At 43.8% G+C, this 17,780-nt stretch overlaps 1 protein-coding gene across 1 annotated transcript in view; it reads right to left on the bottom strand.

Moving 5' to 3' along the window:
• Positions 1-17,780, bottom strand: part of PIP4K2A (phosphatidylinositol-5-phosphate 4-kinase type 2 alpha) — a 175,273-nt gene that overhangs the window by 46,399 nt on the left and 111,094 nt on the right. Inside the window, exon 4 of the mRNA XM_029236948.1 lies at positions 10,628-10,780. Within this exon, the coding sequence (XP_029092781.1) occupies positions 10,628-10,780 (153 nt within the window). The remainder of the gene's footprint in view (positions 1-10,627; positions 10,781-17,780) is intronic.

Raw genomic sequence — 17,780 nt, 5'->3', positions numbered from 1 at the left:
TTTTAAACACATGGAGGCACACAGGTTTCAGTTTGGCTGTTCAAGTCCCCTGTCTTTGTGCCATTCTGCTCAGTTATTCTCATCATGGCCTATCTTTTAAAAGTCCTGCTGGTAGAAGATATCTCTTAGATCAAAATCTTGGTACAGTCACAGAGCACCCTGAACAGAGCAGATACTGACCACTATCCATACTGATGAATATGTTAAAGAAACCTGACTACAGGAAATCACCGACAAGCTGTTTTTTTCCCCCAGGGGAAAACACACACACAGATTACATTCTACAACTCCTCTATCTTTAAGATTACATAAGTTACTCCATGTTAAAAAAAAACAGATCAAATTTGATCCACTTCATCCAGCAAGTTTCTATGTGCACTTGTTCTCAAAGGCAAGGCTCACCTATGAGGCTCTCTGATGAACATCTTGAAAAATAGAGTTAATAAACTTAAAAAACTCCTGAGTTTATAAATATGTACAAAACCACAACCACAGAAAGCCTCTCACGTTAGAGTTCAGTATTGACAAGCAGCAGTTGGTAGCAAAGGTTTAGAAAGCATTTATGCGTCAAAACTTTGCAGAAGAGAAATTTCTCCCCGTGAATTGAATTTCTGGGTGGGCGCACCGGGAAGACGCTGTTTTACGTCAGTGGAGGAAGGTCTCACTGGGTCTGTGAGCACCTGGGCTGGGGCACCACTGCACACGGAGTCACTGCGTGTGGGAGTTGACACAAACAGGCCCAGATACGATTCCCCTCAGATTCTTCACCAGCTGACCCAGGAAATGCTGTGCACACACCCCCTACATCAGTGGGCACATCTATGAGGGTTCCCCCACCCCACAAACTACTGGACGTTATCCCACATCTAGGGAGACTGTAAACTCATGGCCACATCACGCTGCTCGAGCCTTCCTGATCCAGCTCCACATTCACTAGCTGTGTGACCTTGGGGAATTATTCAACCTCTCTGTGTCTCTGCATTTGGAGATGAGGCATAAGATTAGTAGTTAGAGCATAGGGGTTTTGTGAAGGGTGTGAAGATCAGGGAAACAGCACTGCAAGGATGGCGGTGATTCAAGCGGGAGCCGGATGAAACCAGGACCCTGGGGCGAGGGGTGGGAAAGGAAGTAGGGAAGGAAAGGGCGACAGAGGCAAGCTCGCACCTGATGTGCTCCTCAAATGCTCCCTGAGAAATGGATTCTGTTTAAATGCAGGATGGGAACTCCCAATTTCAGGGAATCTCCACAGAACAGACTTACCAAAAATGAATAATGTTGCATGTGTGTGTATTTATAAAGTGAGGCGATATTTTTGTAAATGTAAAAGAAACACTAAAAAATTATATTTCTCACTCATATTGCTTTTAGGATCAGAACTCTAAGCACTTCCCCTTCAAAAGCTTAACCACTGACAAATTAACAAAACAACCTGTAAATAAATGCTTCAAAATTTATTTTAAAAGGGTGTATTGGTAGCACTACAGTATCATGATCAGTTTTTTGGCACGAGCAACCTTTTTTTAATAGTTAAAAACAGCCTCAGCATCTATTAATTTCTTTTTAACACTGTTGATTTGATTGCAAGACAATCTAAGGATGAATCTTTGCTTCATCCTTTTTAAATGCTTAATTTCGAATTCTTGTAATTACAAGAATGGAGAAATAGCGACTTAATCCCGAGGGTCACTCTTTAAAAACGGTGTAGGGGAATTCCCTGGCGGTCCAGTGGTCGGGACTCGGTGCTCCCACTGCCAGGGTGCAGGTTCAATCCCTGGTCGGGGAACCAAGATCCCCCAAGCAGCTCAGCGTGGCCAAAAAATAAATAAAATAAATGAAATAAAATAAATAAAATAAAATAAAAATAAGTGTAGGTATTTCTTTCACTTTCAACCACTGTTCTGATGTGGCTACAAGGCAATCCTGCCTAACAGGCAAAGGACATAACGCAGATGTTCCTTGTCTGCCATGTTAAAATCTCAATTTACAGACTCAACAGGTGCAGTGCCCTAGTGCCACCCAGGAGACTCTTTCCTAGAGGTCAGATGAGTCTGTGGACTTCTGCCCTGTGCCACTCTGAGGTCCCAAGGGAGATAAGAGGTCACAAGTGGACCAAACACTTGGCAAAGCTGGTCATCCACGTGTGGCTCAGGAATTAAGAGCACACATCTGCCATAGGGATGACTGTTCTGAGGGCCCCAGCTGTGTACGCACAAGCCTGCAGAGCCTTCCTCTCAGTGGCTCCTTAGATCCGCTCCTTTCCCAGAGGCCTTCCCATCTGTGGCCCAAAGCTGGCCTGTTATTTCCACCCCTCCAGGCTCTCTAGGTCACCTTCTCTCACATCAAACAGGGAAAGTCTTGTCTGGCACATGAACTGGCAGCTTTCAGATGCTTGCGATTCAGTGATGACACTGAGCTTCCATCTGAATAAGGCATGGAACAGTTAGTCCCAAATTTTTAAAAAGTGACCTTGATGGTCATCAATTCTTCTTACACTTACTATATGGAGCTAAAACCATCACAAGTATTCTTGGCATCAGCGTCCATATTCTCAGTGTTAAACTCATGGCATTACCTACATTTGCATTTTTAAAATATTGTTTTTTATTAAGTTTTTTTGCATTTTTTGCATTTTCATAGCTGGATGCCTCGCGTCACCTTGCGTTGTCATTTATCCTGTGGTGGCTTCTGTTTTTTCCAAGAGTGCTTCTCAGACACTTGTATTTGCTGGCAATGTTCATCTGTAACCAATAACAGTTTTTACTTTCTTCTGTCTTCTTTTAAAAAAAATATCTTCTTGTACGAAAACTCCATGGTGTCACCAGTAAAGGCAAATTTTATCTCTTCATTAGTCTCCCTTAGAGCTTTTTCCTATATAACAGCTTGTCAGAACTGTAATGTAATGACAAATTGACGTGGTGAAATAGGAATTTTAAAAACATAAAATGCAACAGCCACAAGATCTCGGTTTCCTTTGCTCTTGGGTGCTCAACAAGAATAACAAGTATTGTGAATCCCCGATTTGTTGCTTCTTCTCATGCAAAATGAAATGCCATTAAAAGATTCACAGCTGACTGAAGGTTTCAGCAGAGAGGATTCTAAGTGATGTACTGGAACGGATAAATATTTATATCTCCGCATGATAGTGTGAACCTGGGCTCCAGCTCTTGGAAATTGCTGTTATTATCATGTTTCACTCATTTTTTTTAGAGGCTTGAAGTGACAATTTAATATAGCATCAAATTAATACTTCAATGTAAAGTCTTGCTTCAGTTAATGTTTTTGAAAGGTTAAATTATCTGTAATCCTTATTGTGCCTCTGCCTATGTTTACAGATCGCTCCAACAACATTCTTTTCATAACGGTAGGGCGGGGGGGGGGGGGGGGAGAGAGAAAGAAAGAAAAAGGGAAAGAAGGAAGGAGGGAAGGAGAGAAAAAGGAAAGAGGAAAAAAGGAAGGAAGGAAGGAAGAAAGAAAAGACAAAGAAAAGAAAGAAGCCAGCCTGAAATTAAGGATTGGTTTGCTTTAAAAGGACCAAATAAATAAATAATCCAAACATTCCTTGAATATTTTGAATTATCCTTCAAAATTCCTTGAATTTTGGGATAATGGTCCATGTCAGTTAATATGATATCTTTTGGTTTCAAATAGTTTTAAGTCATAAAAGAATGTAAGAATGACTCCATTTAAGCTAATATAAGTATAAAATTTTACTACTTTTCTTAAACTTAATAAAAAGCAGGCTTAAAAGGAATAAACATTCCTCTGCAGTATTTACAAACATTCTTAGTACTGAGATACTGCAGAATATACCTGAATGCAAACATTGGTGCCCCTAACTCTGTTTGTTATGCTGTTCTAGAGACCCATACATAACATCATCATTAAAGATGAAATGACTTCGTAAAAAACACCTTATCAGGGACTTCCCTGGTGGTCCAGTGATTAGGACTCTGAGCTTTCACTGCCAAGGGCCCAGATTCAACCCCCGGCTGGGGAACTAAGGTCCCACAAGCCGTGCAGTGCGGCCAAAAAAACCAAAACAAAAAAACTCACCTTACCATAAGTATAGATGGAGTTTACTCAATGGCTACAACTGAAATGCAGATGGACTGCCCCAAGTATCCCAGTGTTGCGTGCTTTGGGAGGCCTGGCTGCCCAGCTCTGGAGTGCAGTCAGCAGCCTTTGGTTGGCAGCTCCTTCTGGGCCTGCCTTCCTGTCCCTTTGGACCAACATGGCAGCATCTGGGTGGAGGACCCCAAAGGGCCCCACCAGGTTGGCTGGCAGCCTGCCCCTCCCCCTCTGTCCAGTCTTCCTCCTTTCCTCCTCCCTCACTGGCTTCCATCCCTAATCAGCATCCTGACTCCACATGCTGTGGGCCTTCTGCTCGGGCCAGTCACTCCTGAGCAGCAGACACAAGAGGCAACAGATTCAGGACCTCCAGGAATGGCAGAGCTTAGGACTACCGGAAATAGAACTTGAAGAGTTATGCATAGAGCATTTGAAGAAATAAAAGGATGCAAGTTCAGAAATGAGCATATATAATAAAAAACGATCAGGAGTGCACTGGTGGATTTTTTTAAATGGAACTTCTAGAAGGAAAAATATGATCTTTGAAAAAAAAATCATTGGACGGGGAGGCAACAGATTAGGACCGCTGAATAGAGAATTAGGAGTGGGTGACACAGCTGAGAAATTTATCCCAAACGGAGCAGAGATGTTTGGAGACGGAAAACGGGAAAGGAAAGTGAAGTGCCGTGGAGGCTGGAATGAAAATGTCAAATCCGTAGATGCTGGAGAGAGGCGGGGAGACAGGCGATGTATGAAGAAAAAAGAACAACGGGAATTCCAGAAACTGGAGATAACGTGCTGCAGGAAACACGTGCTGCTGAGCGGGCTGCGCAGCTGGAAACCTGGGGAACGACGGCTGGGACGCTGGGAACAGACGGTGACGCCCCCACCTGCAAAGTGTCTGCAGAGTGGAACTGGAAGGGGTGCTCCCCAGGCCACAGGGACCCTGGAGGTGGCAGCGCCTTCCAGACTTTACTAAGAGAGAAGCAAGAAAAGTATGTGCAGCTTCTGAAGGCACAGAGGCTCTGCTGGGAGTTGCCTTGAATCTCATAGTTCCAGGTGCTTATAGGGCTTAACACTTTAATGTGCTTTTCACATTTCGACTGGCCTCTCCTCCAAAGAGAACAGAAAAGCCAAAGAGCAGACTCGGAACGTTTCTCCTGCTCTGGAAAGCTGGTCCTGTGCTGCCACTTACAGGGGCTTCGTCAGCATCACCCGGGAGCACGTGAAGAACACAGCATCTCGGGTCCACCCACGATCTACTGAGTTGGAATGTAAATTTTTTACAAGATGCGCGGGGGTTCCGTCTATAATCGGCAGTTTGGGAAGCGCTGAAGGAGTGTGTAACTTCTTCTCTTTGGGCACCACGCCCTCAATTTTTAAATTTTAATTTTTGGCTTTTAAGGGACCTATTTTCTCAGTTTCTCTCTGTTCGTGGCCAATGTGACTGTCCTTCATGGGAGGATAAAAAGATGTACTCCAAGGAGGTTCCAAAAAAGTCAAGCATTCACCCCCCAATCCTTTACTGAAACTTGAGGTACTAGCTAGCTTTTTTCAACAAGGATTTCAGAGTTTTAGGTGTAACTTCTAGATTTGGTTCAAGTTGCTGTCTCCCAAATGACAAAGGATAAGAAAGGATTTTTAGGTTACTTTATCAATTTTGTCAACTCAGTCACTTTGAAATAAAAAACAAATAAATTTAAACACTACATTTCAAAAACATAGAAGATATTCCTAACACGACTTTCATAAGGCATTTCTTGATCATCGGCATTGGAACTTGTTCCTCCGCTAACGTTTCTAAAATTTTATTGACATTGACTCTTAATTAAAGCTGAAGCCACACGATACCAAAACTGCCAATGAATTCAGGTCAAAAAAGAAAAATCAGTCAATCTAGAAGAAATAAGACATTCAAGAAGGTTCTTGACCATTTTTTCCTTTTTGAATGCTCTTCAGCATTGCTCAGCTAATGAGGTGATAATTGTCATTTATTTATTATATTTTTCAATTTTATTGGAGTGTAGCTGCTTTACAATGTTGTGTTAGTTTCTGCTGTACAGCAAAGTGAATCAGCTGTACATATACATATATCCCCTCTTCTTTGGATAATCGTAATTTGTAAGACCTGAGTTTGTCCTAACCTAACAGAAATTTGAAGAAAAGGATATTTACACCGAAGCACTAAGTTATTTTCCCAACCATAAAAAAAGAGAAAAAGGAAAAGAGGCATAAAAGTTTGCTCTGCTTAATATAAATTTTCCATTCGTCTGAAAGACGATGCTATGCTTTCTTAGCGAACAGTGGAAATTAGGGTGGGATTTGGGCAGCAAATAAGGACTTAGGCAAGATGCTGGAGCTTGGAAAAAAAAAATCTAACTCCTCATGGTTTGAATCTTCAGATTTTTCTGCATCTGTGCCACACTCTACCAGAAACCAGGCCCCCTAGTGGATTCAAAGAGCAAATGATTTCGACACTGGGACTACGGCAACTAAGTTATATGCAAGAAAGGTATTTCATGATCTTATCTGGTCATTTACATAGCACTTATCATATACCAGGCACTATTCTGAGCAGGTTATATAATAAAGATCAATTCACCTGATTAGTACAGCACTGGATGAAGGAGGTACTATTATACAAATTGTATAGACAGAGAAGCAGGTGCAGAGAGGATAGGAAATTGGCCAAGGTCACACAGCAGGTCGGGAGCAAAGCAGCTGGCTGCAGAGTGTGTGCCCTGAAAACCACCTGTCACACAGCACTGCTGGTGAGGTTGGTTCATCAGAAAATTAACCCTAAGAGGAATTTATTTAAATATCTAGCAATGTTCTACTTCTCCAGAGGCTGGCCTCGGGGTAATTTTAACCTTCCAGAATACAGCTGCACCTCCGGATATATCTTACTAAAACAATAAAACAGTGAAAGAAAAGAAAAAAGAGACGTCAAGCGCCACAGAGTAACCAAAGCTGTCAGAAAGCCCATCCAATTTATTCCGCAGGAGCCGCCCTCTCTGAGAGCCTGTCCATCTACTGATCTGGGATCTGAACACGCCTACTGACTTGTCCAAATGGGGTGGGGGTTTTCAGAAGCAAAGGCACATTCGAAGGTAAAAGCAACAAAAAGCAAGAAGAAATAAATGAACTGACAGTCCCCACCGAAGCAGGAGACAGAAAAAATTTGACTAGACATAAATCCTAAAAGTAGTCTAGGCCACCTTACATCCTCTCTGGAATTAGGTCAAGAGTAAATACACGGCACAGGGAAAACAGTCAATAGTATTATAATAGCTTTGTGTGGTGCATAATCTATACAAATATCGCAGCACTACGCTGCACACCTGAAACCAGTACAATATTGTAAGTCAATTGTACTTCAATAAGAGAAAGGGTAAATACATGCACAAACGAATGAAAGGATGAATGAAATGCAGATGGGGAAACTGAGGTTCGGAGATCGCTTACGTAACCAGTTTGTGACAAACTATGACTTAGTTCTCCTGACCTTCAATGTAGTGTCCTTTAAATAAATCATATTAACAATGGTGACTCTCAATCACTAAGACCCTTTACCTCTGTTTATTTAAAAATGGTTTTCTTCCAGTTTTATTGAATATGATTGACATACAGCACCGTACAAAGTCTAAGGTGTACCACATAATGATTTGATTTCCCACATACGTCATGAGATGGTGATCACAGTAAGTTTAGTGAACATCCAGCATCTCACAGAGACACAATAGCAAAGAAATAGGAAAAACATATTTTCCTTGTGACGAGAACTGTTAGGATTTCCTCTCTTAACAGCCTGCATATATAACACACAGCAGCGTTAATATTTATCACGTTGTACATTGCATTCCAGGTACTTATCTTATAACTAGAAGCTTTTACCTTTTGACTACCTTCATCCAATTCCCCCACCTCTGGTAACCACAAATCTGATCCCTTTTTCTATGGTTTTGTTTGTTTTTCAAGAATAATTGACCTACAACACTCTGTTTTAAGGTTAACACTAAGACCCTTTATATTTAAAATACTTTTTATAAGAAGCAAAACACAGATGCTGAAGAAATGAGAAATGAGCTTTTTCTGGATAAAGAATATACCAAGAAAATAATCATTCTGTAGCAGTGAAATGAAATATTTAGTACTGTGACAGCCCCTGGAGCATGTTAATAGACTTATTTTGCTCCCCAATGTATTTTATGTAATAATGATGATATGTCAAATCTGCATGTTTGTTACAGTAACTACCCCAGAGGAGACGTTTCAAACTGTAATTTCTGTATAGTCAAAAAATTCTGAACTCAAAGATGTCATCAAGAAGTTGATATTTGAATTGCATGTCACACTGTATTAGAATAGTATCATAGTCACTTATCAGAGGAGTGAATGGCTAAAGCTGCGTACTAGAATTCCATTTATTCAGAAGCCAACGCCTGAGCGTTTTTACCCTCATAGGTACTAACCCAGCGCTTCAAAATTTTCTTCACAATCGGCAACAGCATAAGCGCTGTAGGACAGATTTCAAAAGGAACAGACGTTATAAAAGATTGATTAGATGTTTAATGGATTTAGAGGCTGACCAGTGTTTTTGAGAAAAACAAATGAGGGGCAGTCCCAAGTTTCCAGAAACAGAAGGTAGCTTCAAGATGTTCACAGACCTCACTGCAAGCAAAATGCAGTTGATCAAGCTCGGTGCTTTGTGTCCACCTAGAGGGGTGGGATAGGGAGGGCGGGAGACACAAGAGGGAGGAGATATGGGGATACATGTATATGTAGAGCTGATTCACTTTGTTATACAGCAGAAACTAACACACCATTGTAAAGCAATTATACTCCAATAAAGATGTTAAAAAAATAAATAAAATTTTTTTTAAAATGCAGTTGTTCCTATTTGAGAAGAATAAGCAACTGCCAAGAAATAATTCCTGGGGCCTCCCTGGTGGCACAGTGGTTAAGAATCCGCCTGCCAACTCCGGGGACACGGGTTTGAGCCCCGGTCCGGGAAGATCTCACATGTCAACGGAGCAACTAAGCCCGTGCGCCACAACTACTGAGCCTGTGCTCTAGAGCCTGCGAGCCACAACTACTGAGCCCACGTGCCACAACTACTGAAGCCCGCGTGCCTAGAGCCCGTGCTCCGCAACAAGAAGAGCCACCGCAATGAGAAGCCTGCGCACCGCAACGAAGAGTAGCCCCCGCTTGCCGCAACTAGAGAAAGCCTGCATGCAGTAACAAAGACCCAACGCAGCCAAAAAATAAGTAAATAAATAAATAAGTAAATTTATTTAAAAAAAAAAAGAAATAATTCCTCATGTTCAGCAGAAAGCGTGACAGTAAAGGAAGGAAGCTGACTTTTACAGGCACCTCAGAGCCTACAAATCCAACCAAGCAGTACCTTTGAAGGAGTCACTTTGAGAGGCTGGTACTTGATGTGATGGTTTCAACACCTGAGAAGCCTCTGGTTAACAGCAACAGCGTGTGTGTATGTTTGTGTGTGTGTGTTTCAGTGTGTGGTTTAAACACCAGTTCTCAAGGTGGCTGCTGCGATATTGCCATCAATGGTCATATTCATGCCATAAGACTACACTTTCTCAAGGTGACACAGTTGTTACTGGCCACTGGTGTAGGACTTGATGACTGCTATGACCACCACCACGTGTGGAGAGCCTGGCGTGTGGCAGACACTGTGCTGAGTACCTGCCCTACAATCGTCAGGGCTCCGGAGTCAGCTGATGTTTCCATCTCCACCGTATAAATCAAGAAGCTGAGGCTTTAAAGTCTGGAAGTCACGTGGCTATTAGTAAGTGACAGGGCTGAGATCTGCACCCAGGACTGTCTGACATGGGACTTCATGCTGTTACTACTTCACAGTACGACCTCATACAGCTCTAGCTGGGGGCTGGGATCGTGTGCTCTACCAGGCCCTTGTGCTGGAACGTACTGAGGAAGGGAGTCGGGGAGGGGGGATTGGGGGGTGGGAAAGAAACAGAAAGAGATGGCTGTTCCCAAGGGTAGTTTCACTTTATGCCCAGGTGATGATGAGGGGATAATGACGTGAAAAGGAGGTGGTGAGTAGACAAACACTTTCTAAAATCAGAAACTTCCCTGGGCAGGAGATTGTGAGTAGTGGTGGGGGGGGGGTGGGCCTTTCTGGGGCCAGGACAGGAAGAGACCAGTGCAAGCAGGAGAGGATCTGTAGGTATAAATGGATAAGTACTCAGAGATCAGCACCTCACTTCCAGCACGTGCAAAATCACTTCCGAAATGTTGCCAAACCTTAAGCAGAGTGATTTTAAAATCAGAGTGGTAATCATCACAACTATTGTACAGAAGGGTATTTAGATTAAACATATTACATCTATTAACTACCGATCTATTCATTCCTAAATGTTAACTGTCAGTAATCCGGCCACAGTAATTTTTAAAAACACAGCTAGAGGGAATTTTTCTGTCAAATGTGTTCTAGTCATGTCCTAACTTTCTTTGGCCTTGATGATAATTTGTCACAAATGTCAACCTTCTCAGAGTTTCACATAAAGATAAACATTACCTGGTGGTATTTCTTTAGGATGTTGTGCATTTCAGCCACATCTTCACTCGTGATGGTCTTGATGATGTACCTCTTGTCGTAGGACGTGTGGAACCGGGCTCCGCTGCGGGCTTGGGAGTCGTTGGGAAGGGGTGCACTCCTGGTCAGGGAATTCTTCCCGTGGGATGACAGGGGAGGAGGGAAGAGGACCGGTTAAAGACTAATTTCCAGGTCATTTGTTGTCACCACAAGTTTTCAAAAACATCTGTGTTTGGAAGAAGTTGATAAGTAGGAGGACAACATTTTCTATTCATTGTACCTCAAATGGCAGAAATGAAAACAGCGATTCTAATGTCTAGAATTATAATCAGTTACTTTGTTCACCTTGTTCTTTTGAGTTGGACAAGAGCTGAGATTTCCCTCTCAATAAAATTAGGTTCCAGCCATGAAAGGACATCTTACTTTCCCTGAGTGTTTCCTTGTATGACAGGTATTCTGCCAAGCGTTATACACAGGGGACTTCTCCCAACTCTGATAACATTCCCATGAAATGGTTACTAGTGATATCACCGTTGTACAGATGAGGAGATGGGGATCAGAGAGGTATAATCGTTTGGAGAAAGTCACACAGCTAGTAAGGGGAAGAGCCAGAATGCCATCTGCAGTGTGGCTGGCTCGGAACCCAAGTTCTCAAACTAGTCAACTACTCAAGTAGTAAACAGCTTAATTACCAAACTCTGTGGCCCACGGCTGCCCTGGGAGGGCCTGGCCTGGGCAGGTGTGCTCTAACCCAGCTCCAGAAGTTTCTGACCTGGCCCATCCTCCACCCCACTTCAGCCATTTTTGAGGATGATTCATCTCCTGGAGAGGATGGGGCAGGGCTCTGAGTGGGCGCTCTTCTGCAATCACTTCACTCCAGGATCTAGCATTCCATTCCATACTCACTGTCACTCCCGCTGTCTCCCCTGCTCTCACCTGTGACTCACCTGTTTGAATCTGTTTTCCTAGAGCCTCCAGGAAGTCTGTCCCGCTTTCCCCCAACCGTCTTACACTGGTCACCAGGCTAGTGGATCAGCAAACCCCCAGCATCTGAGGAAGCCTGGTCTTCGCCTCTGCTAACTGTGCCCTTGAGAACCGACCTCCATTCCCTGCCCAGCCCCACTGGATGGCGTATGAGGGATTCACAGGGAAAGACAGTCCCACTTCACCTTCCTTTCCCAAAGTGGGCATTTGAAAGCCCCAATGAACCAAAGTCTGTCTAATTAGGGGGACACAGATGTCTTTAGAGAGGCAGGTGGTATCACTGCATCATGACTGTCAGTGAGAGTTCCCCATCAGTCTAGAATGTTCAAGCCTCCTTAACCTTTCCTTCTTTCCCAGATGAAATCCACCAGGACTGAGCCGTATGAGATCTTAATGACACTGCCGTGGTGCAGCAACTTGTGGAGGGCCTCCTCGGGCTGAGGGAAGTGAGCGCATTCTCATCTCCAGGACCAGCCCTGGCACCTCGGCTGCTGTCTTTACATCCTGAGACAGCAGCACATCCTGATCGGAATGTAGCCGGGCACAACTGCCAAGTGCAGAGCCGCTCCTGCCAATTAACTGAATTTGCTTTCCTTAGCTCATTAGAAAACTTGAGAGAAGCGGGGGGAAAATCAGTGTAACTCCCAATGATTTTAAAAAGTAGGAACTGGCCATGTTAAATGATGAAGACAGCTGAAACTCATCAGATAGGCTGCGAAGGAGGAAAAGGATTTTCAGGATGAAAGTGGCTATAACAACAAGAGTCTGATTCTTATATTGATTTTTTCCCTCAAACATAAAAATCCTCCTTTATACCACTTCCTACTAAGAACAAAAGGGAAGAAAATCAAAGTGAATGCCCTCTTTGGGGGTTTTAAACACTGGCCAAAAAAAGCAATCATTGCTCTTGGCTTAATGGTCTTTTTCCTCCCAAACATTAATTTGTAAAAGGTTATTCCAAATAAAACAAGAACACTAGGAATTGTAAGATTACAAATTACTTTCAGGGATAAAAATCAAAGCAGGAACAATCAACTTAATGAAAGACAGGCGGACCACGTTATAAACTCTGTAAAACTGACAACACATGTAAAATAACTTTTTGGGGGGAGGGGGGAATAGTAAAGGATAATTATATTTAGCAAAGGACAGAATTACAGCAGCATCAGTTTCATAACCCGTTTGCTTAGGCGTACTGGATATGAAAATGTAACATTCTATTATGGACCAGTGGGAAAGAACAGAATTGAAAGCTGCAGAGTCAGTGATTCTCAAACTCTGAGCAACGGAGTCACCTGGGGATCACGTGACAATGCAGCGTCTGACCTGGCAGGTGTGGGATGGGGCGTGTGAAGCAGCAGAAGACGCCGATACAGCTGCAGCGGGTCTGCAGACCACACGTGAGAACCAAGAGTCTACTGAATCGTGGCTATGGGGGGATTTGTCTGGTGCAGAGTGTGGAGAGTCTTGTGTATTAAGTGTGTTGTAACTACAAACGTACCTGCCTGAATGCCTGTCCCATTATAGTCTGTCCAACTCTGGTTTGATTAAAATGTGAAACTTTACAGTGAAGAATGATAGTTCATTGCATTCACTGTATTAATTCATTAATGGAATGTTTAATAATACTACATTCAAAGCAACGTATGGATTTACAAACTAAAGGGCTAGAAAGGCAGAGTGAAAAATGTACAAACTCCTTAGCACAGATGCTATCTCCTTCCAAATTCTTTGCCTTTCCCTTCAGTTTCAGACATTGATAATTATTTATTACAGATTTCGTATAAGGCCATAGGCCCTCCCATAATGGCCTGGCATATAAAACTTTACAAATTCTCATCTTGATTCTGCCTTAACTCAATTTTTCAATAATCACATAAGTAGTCCCAACCCACAATATCTACTTCCAATGTGTGGAAGAATTTTTTTAAGGCTCATTGTTTTCCAATAACCAGTGAAATTAGGAACAATCACACTGTGTCAAAATTCAGAATGTACCTTTTATAATCACTATGAATATAAAAATATATGAATCAGATTTAATGAAAGCCTTAGACAAACAGACAATCAGAAGAGTGAATGCAATTTTACACAAAATGTGTGATCCTTGGAATGACTCTAAGGCCTGGAAAAATCCATACTCATTTTATTTCCACAACATTCCTATGTGATAGAAAGAGCCAGGTGCATTTTTCCACTTGAAGATAATAAAACTGGGGTACAGTGGAACCAAGTGACATGCCTAAGGCTCCCGCCTAAAAGCTTCCTCTGAGGTAACAAAAAGGGGCAATTTACAAAGACAAGGCTAAACTTTTGCCATTAATTAATACCATAATCACTGACTTTTTGTAACCTTTGACATGAGATAGAAGTGAGTGTGTGTTGGTAAGGGCAGTACCGAGTAAGGCAGGGTGCTGGTCTGGGACCTAGAACATTCTCTCCACTCACTGACCCTTGGATACGGCATTCAGCATCTTTGAGCCTCAGTTCCCGGGACTATAAAGTGACAGAGGATAAGCCCAGGGGAGGGGGCAGGCTGAACTAGGTCTCTCCCTCAGACCTCCTATGACTCTAAAAAATGTATTTCCTCGAAGATATGGCTCTAGGAAGTGCAGGACAGCACAGGCCTCAGAAGGTGATTTGATGTTTTCCAGCAGAAGTCCAGTCACAAGAGAGTCCAACCACCATCTGAGCAGGGGCATGATGATGGCTTAGGACATCTGGGCCAGGACTAAAGAGAGATGGCAATAGTTCTTAGAGCAGCATGGAAATAACACATCAGAGGTTCCAGATGTACTTGGACAATTTTAGCAAGAACGAGAGGACGAGCTAAGGGAAGGAGGTTGCGGACACACATGGAATGTAGTCAAAACAGCCTGCTATCTAGAAATTGAATATTGAAATTCCTCAGTGTCCCTTGTTGTGTCACAAAGGAAGAGTGAACCATAGCCTCATACAGGATGCCTGGGCAAGTCTGGGAGGCCAGGAGGAGAAAGGCCTGAGAGAAACAGAGCTGGGGAGTGACCTCCAGAAGCCCCAGAGGGTCCCCTTATGTGTAAATAAACGTCATAATCAAAGAGCATGACAGGTGGAGGCAACCCTGGAGATTATTCCAAACCACCCAATTTACAGATGAGAAAACAGAGGCCCAGAGGGCAGAAACCACTTGCTTTGAGACCTGAGTGGGACGGCATCCGTGGAAGGCCTTGCAGAGGCCTCCACCCCCTGACTGGTCTTCTGAAAGATCCTAATAGACCTACCCTAGTCTAGAAGCCATCAGAAGAGCAAACATTCTAAGCCCACGATGTACACACTCTTCAGAGGGTTCTGAACATCAAAACTATCTCTTTGTGTTACATTTAGTTTATTCGTACTCTTAGTTTATTCATGTTCTCTCAGGTTCATATTGTCATAAGCAGAGGTCTGATGACCTTTCAAGTTCCAAATAGCACTGATATTGAAGCTAGAAGACAGGATAAGCATCACACACGGGTGCTCTACGTTAAGGCTGTGTGACTTTGGGCAAGTTATTTAAGCTCCTTGTGCCTCAGTTTCCGTACTAGTAGAAAGGTAATAATGATGAGAAGAATCATCACTAAAAGTTTGCCTGGGGGTTAAATTAGATAAGACAGAGTTTCGATAATAGTGCCTGGAACAGTAGCACTCCTTAATGGTAGCTATTATTATAAATAGCAAATTTCAACCTGGAAGACATTTAGAGGTGCAGATCAACATTAGCAAACTACTCTGTAAGTTGGTGAGTCAAAAATGAAGGACTTACGGAATGGGTTCTTCCTGTTGGCTCCTTTTTTTGGCTGCACAGCGTGGCATGCGGGGTCTTAGTTCCCCAACAAGGGAACGAACCCGTGCCCCCTGCAGTGGAAGCGTGGAGTCTTAACCACTGGACCGCCAGGGAAGTCCCTTCAGTTGGCTCTTCAGTCCACCCTGGCCAAGCCTCTGGTTCGTACCCAGTGAAAATCAAGAACCACATTCTCGCCACTCGCATACTCTCCATTTCACGGCTTACTTTCCACAGCCCTCAATAAGAACCACTTGCAGTTTGAAAAAGAATTTAAAACATTTTACACAAGGAAGTTTCAAGTCAAAAATTCCAGCCCCACTAGGTCTCCCTTCTATCCGTGGCCCCTGTTCAGCTCCCAGCATGCTCTCCAGCCAAAGGGCAGGAGGGATGGCAGAGAGTGGGCCAGTTCTTTAAAGGATGGAGAAAGCACGGGGGAGGTAGCCCGGAGAGCTGGGGTGACCCCTTCCCGAGGAGGGGAGGAAAGCAGGCCGGCTGAAGATGCCAACGGACTTGAAGGTACAGGGGAGGGAACGTCAGGGAGCCTGACGGCCAGGCCTCTAGTGACCTTGAGGTGGCAGCAAGGGCAAGGAGGGTGAGCCGTGGCGGGCTGTGGGAGGGCTTGAGGGGAGAGAAGGTTTGGAAAAGCAACCTTGGGATGCCGGTCTGGAAAGCCATTTGTGTAACGTACTGGGCTACCACAAAATCCACAATCCCGTTCGATGCAGAGCCTTAAAAGGCTTATTTAATTCAACACTGAAAATACAGACGTAATAGAAATCTGACATAGCGTCTGCCCACAACAGTCACTCCTTTACTACCTTTCTGTCCTTTTCAGGTTTTCGGGTCTCAGCATGTACGGCAAAAAGAGAAGCAGTGAGAAGTTGAGGGCAGTCAGACCCCCCCCCACTCCTTACTCTGTTATCTGGTTATCTGCAAGGAAAGACAGTCGGACTTAATGGTCTCTAGGTTTCCTTCTTGCTCTACTAATTAGGATTCACTAATGTGTTACTGCTTTCAGTTTGTGGAGACTTAGCAAATGATTTGCTTTTAGTCTGGGGGGAATCTAATGATAAATGTACACAAACCGCAACAAACTTGCTTTTATTCATTGGCTACCCTTTTCTTCTATACGTTTGATAGTTGTATATTATAAACTATGTAATTCCTTAAATTCACTTGTTCTAAGTGGAAATACTACTAACCTAAGCCCCTACCATCAAGAAAAAGGCAGCCAAAATCAATGGTGGAGGGGGAAAAAGTTCTCCTATTGAATATAAACTAATCTGAAACTCCAAACATTCTTCTTCCCTAATGGCTTTACTGAGATATAATTCACACACCAGACTATTTACCTATTTAAAGCATACAAATCAATGGTTTTTAGTACGGTTACAAAATTAAACAACCATTACCACAATGGATTTTAGAACATTTTCATCAACCTCAAAAAGAAACCCTATACCCATAAGCAGTCCCTCCCATTCTGCCTCCACCCCCCACCTAGGAAACCTCTCATCCACTTTCTGTCCTAGAGATCTGCCTGTCTGGACATTTCCTATTGCACAATCATCCAGCACACAGGCGGCTGTGATTGGTCCAAACATTCTTCCCCCGAGTCCCCGGAGCACACGCGTCACCCCGAGGGGTCCAGCTGTAGACCCTGGGCCATGTCTGGGCGAGCGAGGCGACATCACGGGTGCTCCCTGTTCAGTCCAGTGAGGTGGACGCGTGACGGCCAGCCCACGCTGCTTCTGAGAATGCTGCCAGGCTTGCTGGGGAGCTGGGGATACCATAAACCGCTGGACAGAAATTTAAGTTCTAGGGCTTCCCTGGTGGCGCAGTGGTTGAGAGTCCGCCTGCCAATGCAGGGGACACGGGTTCGTGCCCCTGTCTGGGAGGATCCCAAATGCCGCGGAGCGGCTGGTCCCGTGAGCCACGGCCGCTGAGCCTGCGCGTCCGGAGCCTGTGCTCCGCAACGGGAGAGGCCGCACCGGTGAGAGGCCCGCGTAGCGCAAAAAAAAAAAAAAAAAAAAAAAATTAAAGTTCTAGGGCAAAGCTAGTAGATGCAGGGCACGTAAGAACAGGATGATTTAGTCCATTTTGCTGGACGATCTTGCCTCTGGATAAGTAAGCTCAGTGTCCACTACTCCTGTTTTCCACAGCCAAGTACATCACAGATCTACAGAGCCAGGCTGGGACCTGGGACCCTCCGCTGCACTGCTTGCACCTGGACAAGCATCTCCTCCAGCAAGAGATACAAGGAAACTGTAAGGGACTAAAAACAACTGCACGCAGCTGGGGCAGATTGTGAACAAGATACAAAAAGACCAAAAACCCAACTGCCACTTC

Source organism: Monodon monoceros, unplaced genomic scaffold (assembly GCF_005190385.1).
Source record: "Monodon monoceros isolate NGI ecotype Baffin Bay Population unplaced genomic scaffold, NGI_Narwhal_1 Super_Scaffold_21, whole genome shotgun sequence".
NCBI classification, from domain to species: domain Eukaryota; kingdom Metazoa; phylum Chordata; class Mammalia; order Artiodactyla; family Monodontidae; genus Monodon; species Monodon monoceros.
Note: the sequence above shows the minus strand (reverse complement) of the source record. Positions and strands in the feature narration are given on the sequence as shown.